At 39.7% G+C, this 23,164-nt stretch overlaps 1 protein-coding gene and 1 non-coding gene across 14 annotated transcripts in view; one reads left to right on the top strand and one right to left on the bottom strand.

Annotated features, from left to right (window-relative positions):
• Positions 1-7,072, top strand: part of Ptprk (protein tyrosine phosphatase receptor type K) — a 534,789-nt gene extending 527,717 nt beyond the window's left edge. For all 13 annotated transcript variants that reach the window (XM_087911293.1, XM_087911268.1, XM_087911261.1 and 10 more), the window contains 3 exons: positions 2,312-2,475; positions 3,226-3,361; positions 6,107-7,072. In XM_087911293.1, coding sequence (XP_087767419.1) covers positions 2,312-2,475; positions 3,226-3,361; positions 6,107-6,160 — 354 coding nt within the window. In that variant the 3' untranslated portion in view covers positions 6,161-7,072. The remainder of the gene's footprint in view (positions 1-2,311; positions 2,476-3,225; positions 3,362-6,106) is intronic.
• A 15,613-nt stretch (positions 7,073-22,685) lies between these two features.
• On the bottom strand, positions 22,686-22,790 carry LOC125394658 (U6 spliceosomal RNA). Its single transcript, XR_007230286.3, has one exon. It is a non-coding gene; the product is annotated as a U6 spliceosomal RNA (small nuclear RNA).
• Between the last annotated feature and the right edge of the window lie 374 nt (positions 22,791-23,164).

Raw genomic sequence — 23,164 nt, 5'->3', positions numbered from 1 at the left:
AGCATCTGATTCTGCCCAGCTCCAAAGGAGGAATCAGGGTTGCCTCTGCTGTGCCTTTTGCCAGCAGCTGATTGGCAGTTGTGTCCCAGAGGGGTTTTTTCTTTCCCTGACATGGTTTATACAATAGCAACTCTGAAGGCCTTTTCCTAAAAACCAACCAACAATACACTAGTAAAACCATTTAGCTTTCAACAAGATAGTAAGCCGAATTTGAAAATAGTAACCTCCATGACATAGTACGTTAAGGAGAAGAGACTGTCCTGTTTCAAAGTCATCAGGTCTGCTTAAGACAATGATTTTAAGTGCGTGATCAGGGCTGTCATATTTCTTATATCAAAATGACTATATGTGTGTCTTGTTAATTAGCCTATGTGAATATAACTAGGAACAGGGGATAAACTCATAACCAATTCTATCACTCATTGCAGTGGAGAAAAAAGAGGAATGAATTCAACCATGTCATAATATTCGTGCATATCTTAGACTTCAGTTTAAATGGAATCTCATTATGTCTGCACATCTGCTTCGATTTCTGTCTTGTCATATTTTAACTAAGCAACAGTAGCTGTTCAAGTGCAGAAGCAACACTCATCTGTGAGCCGCGGTCTTTCTATAGAGAGTTTTCTAGAATGATTTGAAATCTGTGGAATTTTTTTCAGGAAATATATTGGTTTGGTTATTTCTGTGCATATGTTATATTCTGGTGCTTATTTACACCTGATGTTTTTATTCTCAGTATAATTATTTTGTATCACTCACTTCATTGTGAGTTTAGTATGCAAATGGGGAATGAGGGTAGATACGGTCTTTGCCCTACCAAGGGGTGCATGAGCCCTTCCATGTGAAGTTCACGATAGGATACCCTTTGAAAAGGGCACTCAGTGTACTATGGACTCTTCTCTGTATTTTCTACTCAGGGTCTTGGGTTTCTATTTATCCCAGCAGCACTGCTGTTTTGAAAGTACCATGCAAAGTTCTCTCAATACCTAGCTTAAGGTGAAGGAGAGCATTCCTTGTCTTCAAGGAATCTACACGTTACCAGAGAAGGCTGGCATCACGCTACTCATTGTGCAAGTGTCTATTTACTGACATGATGTACATGTGTCAGAGGAGAAGCACGGAATAGAAATTGTTTACCTGGACCATCAGGCATAGCTAAGTGACCAGAGAACTTCTGAAGAAAAGGGGATTTAAGAAAAACTTTGAAGAGTTAGTAGGTATTATTTGTCGGTGGGATAGCCAGAGGCAGAGAACTTTTCCCCGGGATACTTTGGTTCTGTGCCCTCTCAGGAAAGTCCCCAGGCAAACCTGGGTCAAGTTAGCTTTTCTACTTGATAGTGAGAAGAGCACTATAGCAAGACGTTTTCAAAACGAACAGGGACATCCTCTTCAAAGGCTCCAAGGCAAGAAGTAAAGTGGCAAAGGAGCTAACGGAAGGCAGAGTGTCTCCAAAGGAGGGAAAGGAGGTTGGGAGGCCAGGTGAACCAGATCATGAAAGGAGTTTTAGGTCACTGCAGATTGCTAAGAACATTAGGGAGTCATTGGTTTTAAGAGTGACAAGATAATTTTTTAAACGTCAGCATAATCATAATGTCTGTACTAAGAGTGGATGGCAGGGAGATAGAAGGCAGTAAGCGTCATCACCAGGACAGAGTTACCACAACTTGTGTGGGTTGAGGCAATAAAGGGACAGCGGATTTTCAAGGCTTTAGGAAGTTGGAGAGCAGGACTTGAGTGTCTTATTCAAGGTTTTGTAGGTGAGGAAGATGCATCATCTTAGTTATTTTCCTTTTTTTCCTGTGACAAAATCTCTAACAAGAAGCAAATTGGGTGAGATACATTTACTTCAGCTGACAGTTTGAGAGATACAGTCCGTCACGGCAAGGATGATGTCAGCAAGACTCTAGTGCAGGTGGTCACATCACATCCACAGTCTGGAAGCTGGCAGAGACGGCTGTCTTTTGTTCAGCTTGCTTTCTTCCTTTTGAGGCCGACCAGGACCCCAGCCTGTGGAATGCTACTGCCCAAAGTTAGGGGGGCTCTTCCCATTTCAATTATCTGAGTGTAGATAATTCTCCACAGGCATGCCCAAATATTTGTCTCTGAGGTAATTCCGGATCCTATGAGTTAGTTGACAGTCAGTATAAACCATCACGGGCAGGTCAAAAGGACAAGTTGTTTGTTCTCACACTTACAGTGCAGAATGTTTCTGTCAAAGCACCTGAACTGTTGTCAACTAGACTCCGTCCAGTAGGTATTTCCCTCAGTATTCTTATCCTGATTCCCATGAAAATCCTTGCTTTCTCTCCAGCCCCAGGAAGGTTACCTGATGGTGCAGCAATTTCAGTACCTCGGCTGGGCTTCTCATCGGGAAGTGCCTGGCTCCAAACGCTCGTTTTTGAAACTGATACTGCAGGTGGAGAAATGGCAGGAGGAATGTGAGGAAGGGGAAGGCCGGACGATCATCCACTGCTTGTGAGTAGAGGAGAGCAGCATGTCCTGGCCATGCCAGGGACCTTGGAGTTCATGAGTTCATTCCTCATTCACGTTTGTTTCTCTTACGTTAAAAAGGCACTGTTCAAATCCTGTCAGGCCTACCATAGGTCCTCTTCCAAAATAGAAATCTGGTCTCATGAATGAATAATTTACTACTAGTTTTAGGGTTTTTTGTTTTGTTTTGTCTTCTAACTATTAAATATGATATACTTGGAGTTAGAGAGATGGCTCAGTAGTTAAGATCATTGGCTACTTTTCCAGAGGACCCGGGTTCGATTCCCAGTACTCACTTGGTGGCTCGCTACCCTCTCTGACTCTAGTTCCCGGACACCCGATGCCCTCTTCTGCCCTCCATGGGCACAGCATGCATGTGGTCCACAAATAAACATGCACGAATAAAATAATGAAAGTTAGGCAGTTGTTATATGATTTCTCTTTCAAACCCCTACGCGAGCAACCTCTTTGATTCATAAGGTTGCAAATACATTAGGATCACAACATATCTACATTGTAGAATTTATGCTTGTTATATGTGTCCACTTCTAAGCACCTGAGCTAACTTTATCTTCTAGTCCATTCCTCTCTGCCCTTCACATGTGCATGCACAAACCTAAATCAGAGGCCAAAGACATGGAAAAAGTATTAAAGACGAATTTCCTTTCCCAGACGAATGTGATGATGTGACGTGCGAGTCCCCCGAAGGTGCTCACACCATATCTGTGCTTTCAGGAATGGCGGTGGCCGCAGCGGCATGTTCTGTGCCATAGGCATTGTTGTTGAGATGGTGAAGCGGCAAAACGTGGTGGATGTTTTCCATGCAGTAAAGACCCTGAGGAACAGCAAGCCAAACATGGTGGAAGCCCCGGTGAGTCACATGGTCCCAGGAGGGCCTCAGTGACAACTTAGTCATGGACCTATGTACTGGTTTGACTTCACAGACACACGGGAAATGAGCCTTGCTGGGATTTGTGCCTGATAGGTAGACTGTAGCGAATCTGCCTCCACTCATATCAACACATTGCTTATCACGTGAACTGTTGAATGAAGGAGACACTCTGATTTAATTTGAGAAATGTGTAGGGCTTTTTCTCCTTATAGACAATAAATTGGTGGTGCAGCAAACTCTTATAGTAGCTCTATAAGCATAAATCCTGCTAACGTATAGTCCCGTTTCTCTTGTTAAAGCAGATTGAGTGAACTAGTATTTATGCTCATGGGTCACCTCAGCAGTTTAGACACCTGTTTTTTTTCCATTTATTCATTCACTCTACATTTTATCTGACTTGTTTTGGTGCATGGGCGCATGTGTGTGTGCATGCGTGCGTGTGTGCATTGCTAGGTATGGCACCAGGACCTCAAACATGCTAGGCAAGATATTCTACAGTTAGCCTATACCCGCAGACCTGACACTCAAGTGTTTTGAGAGAACAGCTGAAGTCTATTGCAGTCGGTATCGGCAATCCTTCACTGTCTAATAGAACTGTCCATTGTCAGGTTGTCCTTGCTCACAATTTTCAGCTTAATTGAGCAACTTTGAAGTTCAGTCCCCGCAGTGTGACGTGAGTTCTCCTGAGTTCATAAAGCTTGGAACGTAGGGACTGATGGGATATGCGAAGAAGGATTCACCCGAGTGGAGCTGAGTACCAAGTAGGAGGGACAGTTGTCGCCTCTGTCGCCTATCTTCCTTGGGGGTTACATGCTGGTACAGTGGGATCAGGTGAAGAGCAGCTGTGGCCCCCACAGCGCAGTAAACCAGAAACCCCAGAGCATCACTGCCGCTTGCCCCTACTTTATCAAGATGATCAGATAGCACAAAGGAGAAGAGAAAGAAGCGATTCAGTCAGCTCGCCAGTGTGTGTTCACCACTTCCTGCTCTGGGCTGTTCACACAGGAGGTGCATTGCTTCCTGAGACAAACATCTAAGGACCCTGGTTTATGCTGTTTCACTTTGACAAAAGGCAGCTTACTTCTTCCTGTCTCAGGTCCTTATTGGGGAGTCCACCTAGGACAAGATCGGGTTGCACCTCTCTGGGGTGCTGACGATTGAGAGAGACAAAGAGTATGGATTTGAGAGAGGATTTACATACAAAATGGTCAGGAAGTAGCCATGGCTCTAGTTTCGCAGGTGTGTAACCTGTGAAATACACGCTGCCTGAAGTATTTCAAAGCCCACGAGGATTGCTGTTGCCTACAGAAGTAACTTTTATCTCCAAATTTATCTTTAATATATCGTCCTTTCTTTAACCTGTAAGTCTGTAGTTGAACATTTGTTATCAAACCTTCCAGTGAGTTGCTGTTTTCCTTCATCTTCATGCCCCACAAATCCTGACAGAATTGACAGACCACTCTGCTCAGTAAAGCATGATTCGAAAAGTTTGTTAAGGGTTTAGGCTGAGTTTGGTAAGGGAATTTCGAATTAAACAAAATTGAGAGGCTCTGGCTGGTTACAGGCTCTTATTGAAGTTCTTCGGGCACCACACATCCCCCACGAGGAGCTAATGTAAAGTGTATTTACTTCGGTAGTTACAGTAAAAGAAATACCATGCTTATTCTAGAGACTCTGGATAGTCTCTTTAGAAACAGGATTCCTTTTAGATTCTCCAGTTCAGCCTCAATTTTGCCCTCTTGAACTGAGGTGGGAAATTTTCAGTGGTTTCCATGGTGTAAGTCATTTACATCATAGTCCCGAGACTTTTGTAAGTTCCCGGTAATGGATTAAGTATGTGGCCAGACTCAAAGTCTAGTTTTAACTCAAATGGTAGGTTAACAAGCAAGTTGTACTATTAAGGGAGAGGTAGCAGCAATCAATTTTTAGGCATAAATAAGCTGAAAGGTTTTTGAAAATTCCTGAAGTTTTTTGAAAATTTGTTTAAGTGATACTCTGACAGAATATCAGCCGTGGAAAAATGTAAAACATGAAATTACAAAAGGTTGTTTAAAGTGGGTTGTTCTCTCTCTCTCTCTCTCTCTCTCTCTCTCTCTCTCTCTCTCATCTAAAGAGATGATTTGGGATGTGGAGGAAAGCATTGGCACACCCCAGCAGCAGCATAAAACAAGAAAATATTGAAGTAATCTAGCAAATAATTCATGTGGTACATCTTTGTGTAATATAAAAAGACTTGGAATTGTGTGGCCTAAAGCTGTATAACATAAAATCATCTTGTGCTCTACGGTCATTTTATTCACTCTGGTTCATTGTTATTTCATCATGTACTGACAACAACTGAGGTAAACCAAGGTGTTGTTTAACAATTGCTCCTAATGGCAGCTCCTGCCCTGGTTCTTTACATTTTTGTAAGCTGCGAAACATTCTGATGGTGAGGCACAGCTATTTTAATCACACAAAAATTCCGAGTATTATATTAAATGATAGAAAATCAAAGACAAAAACTAAAATACCTTTTTGTTGTTGTTGCCCCTTTTTCTTAAGTAGGGATCATTAGCCTCGAGTATAAAATATGTATGCCCAGATGTTCCTGTTATGTACAGAATAAGTAATTTGCGACTCTTAAATAATCTCAATTGGATGTCAAGAATTCACACAGATGCCATTATTCACTATTAGCCTCTTGCTAACTCTGTTCATCCCTTCTGTGCTAACATGTTGCAGGAACAGTATCGTTTCTGCTATGACGTGGCTTTGGAGTACCTGGAGTCCTCGTAGTGAGGAGACGCTGTTTGCAGAGCACCCCAGCAGAGACCCATTCGCCTGCTGAGCCAGCAGCTGTTGGACCTGTTACACCTGCACAGAGAGATTTTAATGTGGGGGGTGGGAGGCTTTTACATTGGAGAGGCAAACGTATTTTTCTTATGAAGTTGTGTATCTTAATAAAAAGGACTTGGTCCGTTTCTATGACTGTACGAGAGCATCCACATTTTGTGCCACTCAGATCATCTTTACGAAGAGGCGGAATCCGATGAGGGATGACCTGGTCTGTCCGGGAAACACGCAGCCTGTTGGCTTCTGCTTTCAGTAGAGCAGCCACCACACATTGCATGCACTTTTAAAGCAGCATTTCCCTCCCTTAAAACAAATAAATGCTGTGGAATCTTGAAGTGGGGAAGAAAACAAAAGCTGTGCAAATTCATAATCAGCTTCATTTTTCTATGTTCAAAGTGTAGCAGAGCTCTATATAAATGTATAAATTATATATAAGTATATATATATAACCGGTTTATTTTCTTTCAATGTGCAATGATGGCTGGATCATTTAAAGTTCTTTTTAGAAAATACCATAAGCCAAAGACTCAAGTGTAAATATGTCTATATGGAAGAAGCACATTATATTTATTGGTTACTTACATTACATTTTTGATGGCTAAAATACCACCACCACACAATCATTTTTGCTTCAGAAGAAAGCTTTTTCTTTAGCTAAAAATCAATGGTAAACAATTTTTGTAGATTATTTTTTGTATGTTTAGTGTAAGTAGAGGATAAACTTTTTATTCCTAAACCAGGAAGCAATGTTCTTTGTAGTGGTTCCCTTGTGTACATGCTTGTGAATTAAATTTATGTAAAACATCTTGGCAATTGTCTTTGAATAGAGGACCAAATTAAAATGTTTTGCTGAAACTGTAGTTTTTCCCAGTTTCATTAGGTAAATGATGGCTTGATGGTTGCATAGGAGAAATGCACACAGCAGAGGACACCGTGGGTAGCTTGCCCACTGTTGAAAAACACCTTCAAGTGCTTTAAAGGAGTTGGACTTCTCAGCCTGTGGCCTAGCACTGTTAAGGAACACAGGATAGCACTATGATGCATTCAGGGGCAAGTTTTAGCAAACTGTGAACTGTCAAGGTAACACAGTGTTCTTTTTGATGTTTCCAAGTGCAAGCTTTGGATTTCTACCATCAAAAGTGTGAACGGATCGATGCCCAATTCCTGTTGCCTGCTTTTATGAGATTCCCCAGTGAAGTTTTCTAAGTGTGGTCTCGTTCCCAGGCTCCATGTAGCTGTAACGTCACATCATCGGGCTGCAGTTTCTTATTAACTGAAGCAGTCCGGTGTCCTTTCTAGATTACCAGTCCATGACGTGGTGCTTATCAAGATTTAATTAAAGTAAGAGTGAAATAAAGTTTTTATAATTATGACATTTATTGATTGCACATCATTTTCTCTTCTAAATTTTCATGGCTTGATTCCCAAACAAATAGGCTGTCTATGATTCAATATGAGCTTGCCACAAAAATTATTCTGAAAGCATGTTTCACATCCAACGTGTAGTTTGTCATAGTTTTGTTTCCTACACTGCACATTGCATGGTCCAGGTCAATAAGGGGGGAAATAGCTAGGGGTTTAAGTGTCTTTTTTACATCTTTTTCTTTGATTCTCTTTATTTATATTGTCACAGTTTGTATTAGTTGCTTTCTGTCAACTATCTAAGAAAACATCAGTATTAAAGGCCTAACTATGTTTTTCTGAATATCCATATTCATAAACTTACACTTCCTATCCTTAAAAACCTCCCTTAGCAGACCCATGTGTGTTTATGTCTTTGCCCAATCGTGTCCTTCTGGAAAGATGTTCTGGCAAAGCTCTGGACTATAAGCATCTTATATTTTGAATTTGAAATGTCTCCAGTGTGCTTGTGTGTTATAAATTTGGTTGCCTACTGATGCGCTTTGAGGACATACATGCATCCTGAGCACTCTAGCCTTATTTATCCAGCATTCCAAAAATAGATTCATAATTTGATAACATTATTGAGAAGTGTTATAAACTAGTAGTTGGAGATCTGGGAAGAGGACTCAGCCATTAAAGTACCTGTCATGTGAGCATAAAGACCCAAGTTTGGATTCTTGGAGCTTACTGGCCAGCCATTCTGTCTGAATTGCAAAGTGTAGTATGGAGGAGCAGTGGGCTGTGTCCCACCGCCTGGCTAACTTATACCACAAAATAACAACACACAAATTGTATTCATTTAAACACTGCCTGGCCCATTATATCTAGCCTCTTCTTGGCTAATTCTTACATCTTGATTCAATCCATTTCTAATAATCTGTGTAGAACCATGAGGTTGTGGCTTACGGGGAAAGATTCAGCATGTCTGACCTGGCAGCTTTATGGTGGGTGGCTCTCTGCCTGCCCTCTTTCTCCCAGCATCCAGTTCTGTCTTTCCCGCCTGCCTGTTTCTGCCCTATCAAAAGGCCAAGACACGCCAGGGCCAGTTGGACTGGGACTGAAAGAGGACGTGATCTAACCAGACTCTCCGAATTTGGCCGGATTCTCTGACTGTGGCTGACCCGAAGTCTTTCTGGAGGGCCATTGACTATGACACTGGGACCTGTTTCCTCTACATGTAATGGATTTTGGGGATCCAGTCTGTTTGGACACTCACCTTCCTGGACCTGGAGGGAGGGGGAGGGAGCTGGAGCTTCCCACAGGGCAGGGGGCCCTGACTGCCCTGGGGGACGAAGAGGGAGGGGGAGGGGGAGTGGGGGGAGTGGGAGGGTGTTGGGAGGGGGGGTGGAAATGGAGACTTTTATAGTTTAATAAAATTTGCTGAGAAAGAAAAAAAAAAAAACAAAAGGCCAAGACAGTTCTTTATTCAACCAATGAAAGCAACACATAAAAAAAGGACCTCCTACACCAGGTAAGCTCCAGGTACTCTGAAAAACTATGTCAAGAACAAAGGGCATTTGAATATGATCTATTATATTGACTCGCTACAGAAAAGGAGAAAGGGAGGGAAGGACTGTGTGTGAAAACAAACACTAAGAATTGGTTCCTCATTGGAGGATGTGTACGGCAGAGAGCATGCCCAGAAGGGTGTATCATTCCTGGCACTTCGTTCTCACTCTGCTCTGCTTGCTCTCTGGCTGCCAGGAGATAGGCTTCTTTGCCCTGTAGCACACTCCCTGTGATGTTCTGCCCATCCACATGTAGAGACAAGAGCACTCAGCAACCAAAAAGTAAAACCTTAGGAGCTAACATTAATCTATCCTTTCTTTAAGTTGCTTCCATCAGTCATTTTGTCATGCACACGCTTTTAGCAGCTAACCCTTTCATTTCCCTGTGGCTGTTTCTCCTGAAATATCAATCATAATGCTGACTCTTCAGATCTTTGTCCTGTATATCATTGCTGGGGAGATGCTGGAAATCTATGATCCACAGACACAGAAGCTGTTGGGAACATATGAGTTTTAACCAAGTCTTTTGAAATGTGCTAGTATTCTAGTCTGAGCTACCTATGCAAACCTTTTCTAGTGTTTTTAGTCTCTGAACAAAGGAAAGGACCTCAGAGAAAAAGCGGCACAGCCATGTGATCTCTGGTGTGAATGTGTAAACAAGGGGACCCCTTCCCCAGACATGGGGAGCATAAGTTTGCCTCTCGGCAATGTTGCTCATCGAATATTTATGTTACTGAGACCCTATCTGAATCTAGGCCCAGGCTTTGAAATGTAGACATCGATAACTATTCCTTATCAAATATGCTCCACTTACCCAACAACCAGGGATGATAAAGTGCAGGAGAATACACCTATAGCTCAAGTGGAAGGAAGACATGGTCTGGTTACTCAGGAGGACAGTCTTTGGTGATTAACCATTCCTTGTTTGTGTTTCATCTCAATGAGCTTCCACGGGCATTCTTTCTTAACAAATAGTCGTAAATCCGTAGTCTGCCACATACCCAAGTGTTGTTATCAGTATTTACCCAGAAAATATTACCGGCAGCAGAAACTTAACAACCTTTCTAGATTCATGGTGTTTTAGTAAACACTGATTTCATAAAGACTCTCTCTTTGATTTATCTAGTGCTCTGCTAAACCAAGTGAAAAGACAGCTTGTGATTATTAATTGTCCCTTGCTCAACAATCTCTCCCTATAGTTTAAGGAAGCTAGAGGAATGAGTGACGTCTGAATATTTCCACGGCACTAGCCTAATCAAACAGTCTGCTGTGTTTTAGAATATTATCTCTGAAATCAAAAGGAAAAGCTCTTTCTTGGGATCTACCATAAGCTTTGACTTACTTCTAGAATATAAACTGCCCAAAGATCAATAAGAATTTGATAGATACATAACATTTCAGCACTTCCATCCAAAGTGATTTGAAATGCTAACCTGAAAGGGAGCAAACACCAGGGAGACACTGTTGTTTCAAATCCTAAAAGTAAGTAATGGATGCACTTCTAAACCACTAAAGATCTCTATAGTATATCTCAAAGCTCTTTCTTTAATGTTAAAATCTGTCTAGGGAGAGAAGCAGGGACACGTTTTATGATAGCTAATATCTCTCAGAGTACACTTGTCAGTTACACAAAATAATATACAATTCCCCAGAAAATAATACAAAATGGTACTGATGACATACCAGATTAATAGCTTGGGTTTTGTTAGTCTTGACTCTGCCCTGAGTATATAGAATTTGGATCAAAAAGCTTTGAAGAAGAAAGAATACTTAGAGATGTGTATTTAGTATATCCATATGTGGGAATAAGAAATTCAAATCCAGTCACTTCTAACTTGTTTTCTTAAACAGAAATTAGACTACAGGCAGGGAAGTGCCATGGATGAAGCTTGCTTGGGGAATCATGGAGACACACTGTCCACCTGGTAAATTAAAAAAAGTATGAAGGCTATGCCCTTCCTCTTGTTGAAAAGAGGGGTACACTCATGGTTAGACTCTCTGATGCTGCAGGTGAGAGTCTGGGGCCATCTTTTGTTTTGTTTTTGTTGTTTTGTTTTTTGTCTTTTTAAATGATCAATGGGGTCATATTGCAGTGGGTGCCTTTATCTTTTGTTTTCCTCCATAATTTTCATCTCTTAAAATATTCTAAGTTTTCTACTCTGTCTTGAGAAATGGATGCTAGCTGCTTTGACCTTCCCAGCTCTGCTGCCAATAGCACAGTTGTGTGAGTGACAGCTATTGGCATGGCCACTTGACATAGAAGGCAGAAGGAAGCAGTGTTCGGAAGTCAGCAAGCCTCTCCTGGACTCAGAATTATGTCCACAACCAAAGGATACAACAGATGTCACCCAGCATGTCGTGAATGGGAACACAGACCCATTCTGACTCATTCATGCTTCATTGTTCAAGACAACGTAAAAAAAAAAATTAAAATTTCATATTCTGAGAATTGTTAATGTTAACAAGTAATTTGGGTTTTGAAAGCATAATAAAAAGCTACTCCAACTACAGAACAGTCTCTGAAGCCGGCATCTGTTGCGTGAGAGCTCCAGGCTCTTGGTTAGTGACCCCCATTATAGAATAATGTGTTTTGCCATTTTGTCATTTATACATAATTGGGAAGAAATAGGAGTTTAGTTGTCCTACTGACAGAGGCTTCTGTCCCACCAGGTCCTACAGCCATTCAGTCCCAAAGAAACACACAGAGGCCTACATTAATTATAAACTGGCTGGCCTATTAGCTCAGGCTTTCTTATTAACTAACTCTTACATCTTATATTAACCCAAAATTCTTGTTTGTGTTGGCCACATGGTTTGAAACCTTTTATCAGTGAGGCATTCTCGTCTTTCTTTCTCTGTGTCTGGATGATGACTGTAGACAGCCTTTCCTCTTCCCAGAATTCTCCTGTTCTGGTCATCCTGCCTATAATTCCTGTGTGGCTATTGGCCAAACAGCATTTTATTAAACCAGTACAAGTGACAAAACCTTTACAGTGTACGAGACCATTGTCCCACAGTACTCCCCCCCATTTTCGAAACAAGAACTCTGAATCTAATCTCCTTTGCTTAGCTTTTTTTCCTGACTATTATCTATAACAACTTGTAACCAACATTCTAAACAAAGACAAACATCCATAATCCATTTTTGGGGGATGTGGGTGTAGATTCCTGGGCTACTTCCTGCTGACTGGGGGTGCTGATAATCACCCTGATAATTAGGTTTTTATGGCAACCTAAAAAAATTTAGGATTATGGACAAATCTTGACTGGAATATTCTGTGAGGCTTGATCATCTCAGAAAGCAGTTCTGAGGCTGTTCTGGATATAGAACTCAGACGAAATCCCAACAGAGGTCCTCTGAAATGTTAGATCATCTGGGCCATCTGCTCCTATGGGAGATTTTTCCAGGGGTTTTCCTCGGTCAAATCTAATTTTTTTCTTAACCCAGAATGAATTCACAGCTTCTCGTTTCCTGTGGAAACAAAAGCAAAACCTCTTCTACAAAGCAACATATGTTTTGACTTAAAATTTGAAATCAGGACATTTTAAAAATACATATGTTGGATTAATCCAGCAGCATTTATAATCAACTGTCTTTTAGCAACTGTTCTTCCTTCCTCAACCATCAAACAATCCAAAGACAACACAATAACATACAGTATCCAGATTCTGTATATTTTCCATTTTTACATGGCTTTATTTTAAACTCTATCTCATTTATTTTTAGTTTTAATTTTTGATATTTTGAGTCAGGGTTTCTCTGTGTATCATTGGCTGTCCTGGAACTCACTCTATAGACCAGGTTGTCCTTGAACTCACAGAGATCTGCCTGCCTCTGCCTCCTAGGTGCTGGGAGTAAAGGTGTATGCCATCATACCCAACTTCTCCCTCTCTCTCTCTTTTATAAGGATTTTATCCTTTTTCTTTTCTCTTACAAGTCTACATATATTTTTAAACATACTCTAAACTGTTTAGAAGGTTTTCTTTTCATCTGAATCTATCTTTGCTGTATAACTCTCTTTTTTCCGACCATATGAGTCTTTAATTTGCTAAGCAATATGGCTAGGATTAAAGCCATGGCTTTGACAGCTGGATTCACCCCATTCCTTTTGAGAGTCTAGCTTCATGACTCTACTGGCAAGAGTTATGTTTATTAACACAACTCTATGTAGTTTCGAGGATCCTACCACCACCAAAAAGTATGCTGTCAGTTATTCATAAACACCATTTAAGTATTTGCTGGCCTGGCCTCTTAAAAACAGCGGCAAGGTTTTTGCAGCTAAAATGGAGTCAGGAAGCCTCTTTTAAATGAGATACACTTGCCTCTAGCAAGCAGAACCCACATGAGAAGATGTTGGTATCAAGAAGCTGTGCTTAACTCTGTTCTTTTCTGTCTAGAATTACTTCCCAAGTTCTCTCAGATTTTATGTAGATATAGTTGTCCAGGTTGGTACCATTTGTTGATGGAGGTTTCATTCCCACCCAATCTCATAGCCAACTGTTCAGTCCCAAAGAAACACACACAGGCCTACATTAATTATAAACTGGTTGGCCTATTAGCTCAGACTTTCTTATTAACTAATTCTTACATATTACATTAACCTATAATTTTTGTCTGTGTTAGCCACATGGCTTGGTACCTTTTATCAGTAACACATTCTCATTTTGCTTCCTCTGTATCTGGGTGACAACTGTAGACCGAACCTTTTCTCTTCCCAGAATTCTGTTGTTCTGGTCATCCCACCTAAACTTTCTGCCTGGCTACTGGACAATCAGCATTTTATTAAACCAGTACAAGTGACAAACCATTGTCCCACAGCATTGTCCGAAAAAGGCTATAACTGGACCTTTATCCACTGGTCTTATTTTTTTATGCCTGTATCTATTTGAAACTTGGAGACAAACATTAGAAGAGGAAGTATCTGAGAGGGAATATAGTCAAAAGACATGATGTACTCGTATGAAGACATCTCGATGACACCTTCTCTGTATTCAATATACCCTTAAATAGTAAAACATTCAAGCTTAAGGACCTGTGTTCAATTCCAGGCATCATGTGAAAGTCGGGGATGATGGTATAGACAATGGGATCTCTGGGTCCTGCTAGTCTACCAGCATAGAAGTAGCTATGAGCTTCAAGTTCAGTAGAAAGACCCAATCTTAAAGAATAAGCACAAATGCTATTGAAGAAGTCACTTGGCATTGATCTATGGTCTCACATAAACCCACACATGCACACTAAACATTAATTTAAAACAGCAAAAGGACCTCCCTACAAAAAACCATATAGGCACTCTCTTAGAAAGTGACTTTTTATTTGTTTGTTTGTTTTTGTTTTCACTGCTAGTTGAGTGTAGCGTTTCTTCTGTTTTAAAAACTACTCTGGCTGATTTTAGATCCACTCATCACCACAACAAAAGAGGAAGCGCCAGTAAAAATCTTTTTCATTAGGCCCCATTTCATTAGAAAAATCAGAACTATGCTGCTACTAAACATGGACCCACCCTTGTAAATTAATATGAGAACTCTGTAGCAGCCAGATAGATTTCGGATATGTAAGATAAGGTGGTTTTACAAAATAACAATAGTATATTTGAGATTTTGGCTATCAAGCTTGAATACGTTTTCTGTATTTTTTCAGCTAGTAACAAAATTAGTTGTTTTTCTCTATTTAATTTTATCCAGAAAGACAAACCATATATAAATAAAACTTAACTCTTAAAGATAGAAAAAGTTAGGTGGCAGTGGGTAGGAGCTGGGCATGGTGGCTCACACCTACAATGCCATTGCTCAGGAGGCTGTGGAAGAACAATGGCTGAAATTCTGAGGTCAGTCTGGACTACATGGTGAGTTCTAGATCAATCCAGGCTACAGAGGAAGATCCTACTCCAAAAGACCCAATGAGAATAAGAAAGGAAAAAGATAAATGTGTCTCTTCTCTCATGCCAGGGTGAGATCAGAAAAAGCAGATTTCATGACATAGCTCACATTTCTCGCAGTCAGCTTCTCAAAATGAGGAGGAGAACGTAATTCTTCTGGAAATAACAGTGCAAACTCAGAAGGAGCATGCGTCTCTGAGCCATGGCTTGGCCTGAGCTGCTTCAGTCACGAGTGCAGAACAGCATCTGTGGATCACCCGCATCCCAGATTGTGACTGTGTGTGCGGACATCCGTGGCAGGTGCAAACAGTATGGGCTCTTGGTTGCCCACAATGGGACCCTGCCTTCTCCTTCCATAAATCTAATTGCCTGAAGCACCGTCAGCAGACTGAAATTGATTTCTTTTCACCTTCATGCTTCATTCTTGGCATGATAAAGTATTTGTTAATTACTTATTTTCCAATGTCAAACTCTTTATTGCCCAGGATCAAATGTCGTTGGGGCAGGTGGGGAAAGAGGTCTCTTTTCACATAAGAAATCAAATGATTCATTTTCTCAGTGTAATGATAAAATGTTAGAGACACCGAAGAATACCAAATCCAATGGCCTTGTTAGTAAGGTTAAGAAATTAAAATCTAGAGAACCCATATATCTGTGCCGAAAGAGTTATATGATAGAAAGTAGAGGCTCTGTCTCCTTTGCTGCCCCAAGTCATCACCTTATCTTGACCAAAGGTGTTTCTCCCAATAGAGAAGGGATGATGAGATAGGAGGGCTAAGCAGTAGAGAGTAAAGGGGAGCAGTGGGAAAACTTAATTATGGGTGTATAGAGCATTCTGATATCTTGGTTTTATTAATCATATTTGATGATTTGAGAGGAAGATTGTGGTTTAAAGTAGAAAACAACCAAAAGTATTAGTGGTATTAGACTGTCATAAGTCAAATACCGAAGTGGATATCCAGAGGAATAACTGGGAACAATGTACCAAACAATGCACAAGAGCACAGTAGTCAAGATGGAATCCCACAAGAATAGGAATGACAGATTTACGTGCTAACATATCAGTAATATTTTTAGACCATCTCAATTGTCAGTGATAAATTTTATAAATTCATGACCCAGTTTATATATCAGAAATCTATTCCTTCATTAATGAATTGAATGGGTTGAAATTAGGAAAGACTCAAAAATGTATACCATGATATATGCTACAATGGCTGTAGTAGTACCTTATCAGTATACTTCTGAGTAGATAGAATACACAGCCATAGAAGATTATGTTGTTATAATAAGGAGATCAAGCCATAAACATTCTAGAGTGAGTCTAACTGTGCGTACATTAAGGTATGGAGCCTAAACATTCATTAAGTCAATCCTGATGAAACTGAAAGGAGCAAACAAATTCACTGCTGTGGTTGGAAACGGTATGTCTCCCCTCTTCAACACACAGAACTACTAAACAGAAAACTAACTAAGGTGTAAAAAAGCCTAGTAACACATTTGATCAATGGTTCAAATGAAGAATCAACAGAATATACTTTATTCGAGCTCTCATTATGCAGTTGCCAAGATTATCTCTTAAGTCATGAAATAAAGCACAACAAATTTAATAGTAATTGAAATAAATGTCTGGAGTATTTAATCTGGCCAGAAAACTCTCTCAAACCAAAATTCAATAAAAGAAAGACAATATAAAAGTTTTCAAAGATATGCAAATTAACTACATTGTACTATGTAATTCGTTAAACAAATAAAATATTTCAAGTAAATTATGAAAGAAAATAAAGAGTACAACATATTTTAACATGTTATGTGACAAAGCAGAGCTGGTAGGTAACTAGATACCTATTTGACATGAAGTAAAGTCTCAATAAATCATTTAAATAATTTATTAAGAGAAGGGAAAAGAAAAAAGCAAAGCGAGAAAGCAAGTAGGAGGAAATAATAAGTGGAAATCAAAAGAAATAAAAATAGAGGAAAGATCAATGGATTGAACTATTCAAATATATCTAAAATAAATGATAAACATCTAACAAGACAAACAAAAAGGAATTCATAAATTACCAGCATGATGATCAAAAAGAGCATCACTAGAAATATGACAGCCAACAGAAAAATGAGAGTCTACTAAAAAAGGTTATAGAAAAAGTGATCAATTTCTGAACCATGAGCTGTTAAAACAACAACAAAATAAACCCTAAATATAAAACTCCCTTATAGCTTAGTTAGAGCCTTTGAGAATACACCTGAAGAACTCTAAGTCAACACCACAAAAATGCCTGGACATCTGGTTTTTTGTTTTGTTTGTTTGTTTGTTTGGTTGGTTGGTTGGTTGGTTTCAACAACATTCAGAATAGTTGAGTTATTGTATCGGCCTAGGTGTCAATGACCAAGTGAATGGGGGAAAAAAAAGTGTGCTATTTAGAGCATGGCATCTTGGTATTTTCTGGAAACTGGATGTGACATACCTTCATCAATAAAATAAATAAACCAAACTCATAAAGGCAGTCATTACAAGTTCTCTCTTATTTGTAGTTCCTGAATATGTGTATGTGTGTGTGTGTGTGTGTGTGTGTGTGTGTGTGTGTGTGTGTGTGTGTGTGATACATAGTGAAAGAATAAATGTTGGGTTTGGAGTGTTGGCTCAGCTGATAAAATGTTGGCTGCTAAACATGAGGATCTGAGATTGGATCTCTAGGAGACACATAAAAAGGCAGGCATACTGGGGAGATAGGGACAGTACTTTCCTTGGGTCTTACTGATCAACCAAACTAGTCAAATTGGTGAGCTCTGGGTTCAGTGTAAAAATTTTTTTGAAAATATAAGATGGATACCTGACAAATGGCTCTATATATAAAGACATGTGTTGCTAATCCTGGTGACCTGAGTTTAAATTTGATCCCCAAATCCCACACAGTGGTAGGAGAAAACCAACTCCCAAAAGTCATCCTCTGGTATCCTCATAATTGCTGTGGAAAACACATAGACATGTGCTCCCCCCCTCCCTTTGTCTGTGTATGTGTACACAGACAATATATGCATGTATATATATGTATATACTGTTTGTGTGTATATTCTTTATGTATAACTACGATCTATATATTATATATGTATGTGCATGTGTGTGTGTAGAGAGAGATAGAGAAAAAGAAAGAAAAAAAAGAAAGAAAGAAAGAAAAAAGAAAAAGAGGGAGGGAGGGAGGAAAATAAGGAAGGGAGGAGAGATATATAGATGAGAAAAATAAAGTGAAACATTACTATTTATAGGTGATGTGGTTGTGTAAAAAAATCCCAAAGTATACACCAAATTAATTAATTAATTAATGGGTTGAATTCTAAAAAAGTAAAAAAGTAGTCAAATAAGTTCAAAGAGTATATGAGATCACCACAGAGTATTAATTGTATTTCTACTAGCAGCATCACAAATATGAAAAGTGCTGTTATGTTTTTCAATTACTTTAAAGAAAATTAAATCCATGCACATATAGAGACATATTTAGGACACATATGCTACAATTATAAAATCCTGATGTGCATGTAAATAAGTGGAAAGATGTATGTTCATGAGTTGGAAGAATTTGCATAGTCAAACTCTAAGTTCCTTCCAAATTGAGCTAATGTAATTTAATGCAATTCCTATAAAAATCACAAGAAGAAGCTTGTTGGCATGGTCAAACTGATCATAAAATGTGTATAGAAACCCAGAGGATTAGGAGAGCTAAAGTAGCCTTGACCAGTTGGAGGAACGCATTCAGTGCTAAGGATTACTATATAAATATAGCAGTCAGGAGAGTGTGAGATACATTTTAGAAAAATAAACTCAAAACAGTTTTTTGGCTTAGAACTACGCAGGGCTCTTAGTTGGCCCTCCAATATTAATCCCTAAAAAGTAAATGAAAAACTGGAGCTCACTGAAACAAAGAGCTTTGGTTTTAGGAAAGAAGAAAATACCCACTAATTATGCATCTGACAAAAACATGACTATTTGATGTTTATGAAGAACTCTCCAAATGCAGACAAGAAAAATATGCAAGTAGAATATAAACCCATGACACTAGAAGAAACTTTACTAAAGAAGAAACAGAAGAAAACCACAGAAAAAGTTCAATATTTTTACTCATTTAGGAAAATACAAATTAATATAGCTACATAAAACTAGCGGCCACATTATACACCAAATCCTGAGAAAGATACAGAAGACCTGCGTGCTGTGTTCTGAACAGGAAATGTCCTCCTGGGGCTCATTGATATTTTGAATGCTCCACCTATAGTTCATGTTGCTGTTTTGAAGGCTGTGGAATCTTCAGGAGGTAGGACCTGGCTGGTGGAAGCGGATCCCTTGGTGGACTTCAGAAGCCTATACCCACTTCTCATCCCAGTTTGCTCAGTGCTTACCAGCAGCTGTAGTGTAAATGAGCAGCCACCACATGCACCTAACAGCCATGAATGAACTCTACCATGACATTCTACTATCATAGACAGAGACCCATAGAAACCATGTACGCACCACAAATGCGCGCATGCGTACACACACACACATGTACATGTACGCACACACACACACACACACACACACACACACATACACACACTAAAAAAACCCCCATAAACTGTACATTACAAACTGGAAATAAAACACTCATAGCTTCTATAATCCTTATTTCTGTAAACGGTCTTCTTGGCTTCCTCTTCATTGAACACAAGATACACATTCCATGCTCTGTTGCCCATCAGCCAGTATTGCAGGGTAGGGTAGGTAATACAGGTGCTTTAACGGATCTGAAACCTAGATAATACTTGGGTGTGTGGTTTGAATGCTCATTGAATTGCCACTACTAGACAAGCGGCAGGAAGAAACACTGACAGAGTGCTCACACTTCCCGAGACTGCTGTAACAACCAAAGACAAGCTGTTTCCATGTGAAAGAAATTCATGCTATCACAGCTCCAGCGGCCGGAAGTCCAAAGCCAAGGTAACAATGGGCTGACTTTGTTCTGCAGCTGTTCAGGAGGGGTCTCCCGTGGTTGCCCTCCAAGCTTTTGATGGTGGGTTCTTATGCTTCTCATTCTTTGACTTCAAATGTGTCACTTTAATCTCTGCATCCTGTTTCACATGGTATTTTCTGTGTTTTTTCCCTTTCTTGTAAGGATACTTCCCATTAACTTAGGGACCATCTCTGTATTCCAAAATGATCTGACTTCAAGACCTCTTAATTTAATCAAAAGAGAGAGAGAAAGACCTCCTTTTCTAATATGACTATATTCACAGGTTCTAAATTGCCATACTTTTTTTCTTAGAAAACCTTTGTGTTCTAAACATAGTTATTTCTGGCTCCAGAAGTCCTATTTATACTTGATAATTAGGATTAATCATCTATCAAATATAAAAGCCAACATAGCTCGACGTTCCCTTGCCCTAAGAAGGCTAGAAGACCAGATGGCAGACTCAACTTCCAGCTCAATAAACCATTATTGTGACCTCTGAGAAATAAGATTCTAAGATTAATAATGCTAAAGTACAGTGATGAAAAGCAGAGTGGTCTGATTGTGTTATTGGCTGTGATATCAAAGAAGTCTGCCTTGTTCTCACTCCACGCTTTAATTATAGTCAAACAGGGCCAGGAATCAGCAGAGCAGCCAAATGAGGGAAACACTTAGATCTAGAAGACTAAGAAATTCAGGATGCCATATGAATATGTGCATATATGTTCAGGTACATATTTCTAACATGCTCCCAATACAACCTACTAGATGATCTAACTATATCCAGTCAGCAATTACAAAAATCTTTAAGCTCTCCACTGAGAGAAATAATTCAGTCAACTCTATTTAGTAGAAAGGAAACTATATTAATCATCTACCTCTGTGGCCATAGTCTCTTTTCCGAGTGGGAAAAGAGAACTTCTACAGCATATTCTTTCTTATGGTGCTCAGAGTAGTGACGAGAGGCAAGAAATTAAAGAGCAGATTGTATATCAAAATCTTATGCTTGGCCAAGATATGTCCAAGGGAATGAAACCAGACAGGGAAGGCAGAAAGATCAGCAAACCATATATACTAAATATACACAATAAATGTTAGACAGTGAATATGTTTTGCAAAATGACTTTGGTGATATGACAGTCTTGGAAATGGCCTGGCTGTTGAGGAGAACAAGAATGAGAATCCTTTCAACCCATAAACTAAAAATGGGAGGATGCTTGATGGATACATGGGTAGAAAATGTCTAGTAAGACTGAAGCATACTGAGTTCATCAAGAGTCTACAGGCCTTTACAAGCAGAGTTAAAATGTTTGATACATCATTGGGCTCTATTCTCTGTTACCTCATTCTGCATAATCATGTTCTGTTGGCAGAGGCCGCGCGTTCATTTCCTGCCACCCAGATTTGAAATAACAACACAGAAACTGGATTAATTAAATCACTGCTTGGCCTATTAGCTCCATCTTCTTATTGGCTAGTTCGTACATCTTAAATTAACCCATTCCATTATTTTATATTTTACCACGAGGTTTGTGGCCTACTGACAAGGTTCAGGCTGACAGCTCACTTCTTTCTCCTCTGGTGGCATCTCACTCTGCATTGTTTCTCCCAGCATTTATCTAGTTTTCCTGCCTAACTCTATTCTGCCCTGTCATAGCCCCAAGCAGATTCTTTATTCACTAACCAATAAAAGCAACACATATACAGAAGGAACTACCACATCATCATGTTCCATGCATTTCTCTTAATTGAACGTGGTAGATTTCAACAAATGTTTCCAGACACAATTTAAGTTAGGTCTATTATCCAAGCATTTTTCTCTCCCTGTATTTTCCCCTCTATATCAAATAGTGTCTCTACTAAAAGGAAGTGTATAAATAAATGAAACCCAAAAGCATCTGCTCCTGGGACTTTCCCAGGATCCTACTTGAAGCACACTGGGTAGCTCATTCCCCTAAGTACTTTGGCACTCTGTTTATAGTATTCATGAATTCAATGAGCTCCTTAGTAAGTAATTTGACTCAGGACCATGAGAAACAAAAAATAAATCTGGGTTTAAAGAGACTATGGCATACATCCAGTTCAATATCACTGATTGAATATAAACAAAATATTCCTCCATCCAGTCCAAACTCATAAATGATACAGCATATAAACGTATTTTAGAAACACAGAGCCTACTATAAAAACTAGGATGAGAACTCGCATACAAAAGAAATCAAGACACTTTTTTTTTTCAAGTAGCCATAGCAGCTGGTTATTTTCTTTCTTTTGTATTTATTTATTTTTATTTTTTTATTTTTTCCATTCAAAAATTTACACTTCCTCCCCTCCTCCCATTTCTCTCCCACTCCCTCACTCACCCTCCTCCCTCCCAAATTTTATTTAATTTTTAGAAAACTGTCTTTTCTCATTTTATATACCAATTCCAGCTCCCACTCCCTCTCCTCCTCCCCTTCCCTCACCACCCCCCCAGCCCCCAATCCTCTCCTCAGAGAGGGCAAAGCTTCCCATAGGGAGTCAACTAAGTCTAGCACATTGCTTTGAGAAAGGACGAAGGCCCTCCCTCCTGGGCTGAGCAAGGTATCCTTCCAAAGAGAATGGGCTCCAAAAGCCAGTGCACGCAGTAGGGAGAAATCCTGGTCCCACTGCTAGTGGCCCCGCAGTCTGCCCCAGTCAAACAACTGTCAAAAAAATATAGAATGAATGCTTCACAAATTTGCATGTTATCTGTGCAGGGGCCATGCTGATCTTCTCTGGAATGTTCCAATTCTAGTATATGTGCTGCCGAAGCGAACACCAGCTGACTGTTTTCAAGCCGAAGTACCGAGGCTTGATACACAGCTTCAGCTTCAGGTAATCCGTGTCTGGGATCAAGTTCCACCAATGGAATATTAGTTTAAAATGTGCTACATTCATTTATGCTGTGGAATAGTTAATGATGCAAATATGTATTGCATTCTTTTATGTTGCATCTGTTTAGCTCTCTAAAGCTGAGTTACTTTGGCTGTCTGAAATACCTGATTGGTCTAATAGAAAGCTGAATATACGATAACTAGGCAGGAGAGAGAAATAGGAGGGGTTGGCAGGAATAGAGAACAAATAACAGAAAAAAAGAGCGAGGGGTGAGATTAAAAGGAGAGGAGGACCCCGGCAGTCAGTCATCCAGCCAAC

Source organism: Myodes glareolus, chromosome 1, assembly GCF_982192425.1.
Source record: "Myodes glareolus chromosome 1, mMyoGla1.1, whole genome shotgun sequence".
NCBI lineage: Eukaryota > Metazoa > Chordata > Mammalia > Rodentia > Cricetidae > Myodes > Myodes glareolus.
This window is presented reverse-complemented; position numbering and strand designations above follow the sequence as displayed.